Here is a 2,749-nt window from a genome sequence, read left to right as displayed (position 1 = left end):
TTCTTTAGGCCAAATAAAGAAAAAACAAAGTTTCATGTTTACAAAACAATTGCCAAGCTACAGATACAACAGATATCTTCTCTTTATCCCTCTCTCTTCTCTTCCTCTCATCTCTTCCTAAGTCTCATTAAGGAACTCATGCCAAGAAACCACTTTATCCAGGGAATGTGGCCACATACCCCAAGAAATAGCAATTGATCTACAAATGCTGACAGTGAGATATGAGCTCTGGAAAATGAATTGGCCAAACTGGAAACAGTATGTTGAATAACTGGAAGGATTTTTGCTCTGAAATTCTAGGATTTCTCTTTTTCTTTTTCTTTAGACAGGGTCTCCCTCTGTCACTCAAGCCGGAGTGCAGTGGTGCTGTCTCAGCTCACTGCAGTTTCTGCCTCCAGGGCCCAGGTGATCCTCCCACCTCAGCCTCCTGAGTAGCTGGGACTACAAGCATGTGTCACCATGTCCAGCTATTTGATTTTTTTTTTTTTTTTTTTTTTTGGTAGAGACAGAGTTTCACTATATTGCCCAGGCTGGTCTCGAACTCCTGAGCTCAAGAGATTCTCCTGCCTGGAAATAACCTATTTTATACTTAAAGCAAAGCTGAAAGCAAGGGCTCCTAGCCCAAGATGGCTAGCGGGAAGGAAGCAGCAGCTGCGCAGTTGGGGCGGGGCCCAATTCCTTCCCTGGCCGCCAGGGGGAGTCTACCCACAGCTGCCTCTGCTCACCTCAAGTGTGCCAGGTCGCGCAGGCGCAGAGGTGCCAGACGTCGCTGCGTCTCTGGTTGGGTCGTCGTGAAAGAGAGTCGTCACATCCTCCTCAGGACTCTGTGGTTCCCGCGAGGGACGAGGGGCAACGTATATAAATGCGCGCAGGCGCAGTTCAGGGAGCGCACTTCCACTTCGACGCACCGCCGACGTTCCTGTGTTGCCATGGGCCGCCGTCCAGCTCGTTGTTACCGGTATTGTAAGAACAAGCCATACCCAAAATCTCGTTTCTGCCGAGGGGTTCCTGATGCCAAGATCCGCATCTTTGACCTGGGTCGAAAGAAGGCAAAAGTGGATGAGTTCCCACTCTGTGGCCACATGGTATCTGATGAACATGAGCAGCTGTCTTCTGAAGCCCTGGAGGCCGCCCGTATTTGTGCCAACAAATACATGGTGAAAAGTTGTGGCAGAGATGGCTTTCACATGCGAGTGCGGCTCCATCCCTTCCATGTCATCCGCATCAACAAGATGTTGTCCTGTGCTGGGGCTGACAGGCTCCAGACAGGTATGCGAGGTGCCTTTGGAAAACCCCTGGGTACTGTGGCCCGGGTCCACATTGGTCAAGTCATCATGTCCATCCGCACCAAGCTTCAGAACAAGGAGCATGTGATTGAAGCCTTGCGCAGGGCCAAGTTCAAGTTCCCTGGACGCCAGAAGATTCATATCTCCAAGAAGTGGGGCTTCACGAAGTTTAATGCTGACGAATTTGAAGACATGGTGGCCAAGAAGCGCCTCATCCCTGACGGTTGTGGAGTCAAGTATGTTACCAGTCACGGCCCCTTGGACAAGTGGCGGGTTCTGCACTCATGAAGGCTTTGGCAGTACTGTCTCCTTGGGCCATGCCAGTCTGACTTATGCTTACTAATAAATTCTGTTTACTGGCAAAAAAAAATAACTACTTATTAGGTTTTAATGTTTTTTAAATACCCAATGTTTTAGAATATAGACTACTAGAGAATTTTTTTTCTGTTTATGCAGTTTTAATGGCAAATGTTACCTTCCTTGCTTCAGAAAATCTATACAATTTATAGAGAAAGCTGTTTTAATCAAACACTTTAAATTTAGGAGAGTATAGAGCAATATGTTGAAAGTTTTGTTTGTATTAAAGTCATAAGTTATGCAGCTATCATTCCTTGAATAAAAAATAGATTTGAGTGAAAAAATTTATTGTTTATAGAATATAAACTAAACAGTAGCGATGAAAATAATAGGCATTAGTGATATTTCTACCACAGCCTCTTTGGAAGTAATTTATTTCTAAACTTGGTTGCCTTATGTTTTTCTATACATTTCTGTAAATTGTTTTTAGAATTACCTTACACGTCTGATTATCAGCCTTAGGATAATTGAGTATCACTCAAAAAGGCTTTTTCCAGACGAACTTTACATTGTCTCACAGTCAAGAGATAACAGTCTAATCTTTTATTCATCATGGAAAGGTCATAGGTGACAACAGAGTTCATATTACTTGTATCTGGGCTCCAGTAGAACCAAAAGAAGAGAGAAAATGACACTAAATCGGTTATCTGTACTCTAAAAGGACCCTAGACAGAGTCTGCAATTGTAGGTGCTTGCCCTGAATTAGAGTTACATTGATCACACAAGTGCTTTTTGTTTTATGTTTGAAACTGCATGAGCTAAAATGCCTGAGTTTGTACTGAATTAAAAAAATTCCTGTTCTTTACAATTGACTTAGCCTTTTGAATCTCAATCCTGCTAACAGTGCCTTCAGTGTTTTTCTACTAACAGTTCTTTTTCAAAGTCAACACATTTAATGAAAACAACAAAAGAAATACTAAGTAGTATAGAAACTCTACCATTTAATTTTTATTTATTTAAAAAATTGCTATGTCAGTCTTAACATGTTGTATCTGGCTGGATATTTCTTTCAGGCCCTTGCTGTAAGATATTTCCTGTGTGTATATATTTAAGCTATGTTGCTATTTTAAGACGCTTTTCATGTTTGCGTTTTACCACACTTTCAA

At 42.4% G+C, this 2,749-nt stretch overlaps 1 protein-coding gene across 1 annotated transcript; it reads left to right on the top strand.

Moving 5' to 3' along the window:
* The first annotated feature begins 862 nt into the window (after window positions 1-862).
* On the top strand, window positions 863-2,455 carry RPL10L (ribosomal protein L10 like). Its single transcript, XM_032179912.2, has one exon. The coding sequence runs from the start codon at window positions 930-932 to the stop codon at window positions 1,572-1,574; it is 645 nt and encodes a 214-aa protein (XP_032035803.1). The 5' UTR covers window positions 863-929; the 3' UTR covers window positions 1,575-2,455.
* The last annotated feature ends 294 nt before the right edge of the window (window positions 2,456-2,749 follow it).

This window comes from Hylobates moloch, unplaced genomic scaffold (assembly GCF_009828535.3).
Source record: "Hylobates moloch isolate HMO894 unplaced genomic scaffold, HMol_V3 SCAFFOLD_16, whole genome shotgun sequence".
Classification (NCBI taxonomy): Eukaryota; Metazoa; Chordata; class Mammalia; order Primates; family Hylobatidae; genus Hylobates; species Hylobates moloch.
The sequence above is the reverse complement of the archived record's forward strand: the minus strand, read 5'-3'. Positions and strand labels throughout refer to the sequence as shown.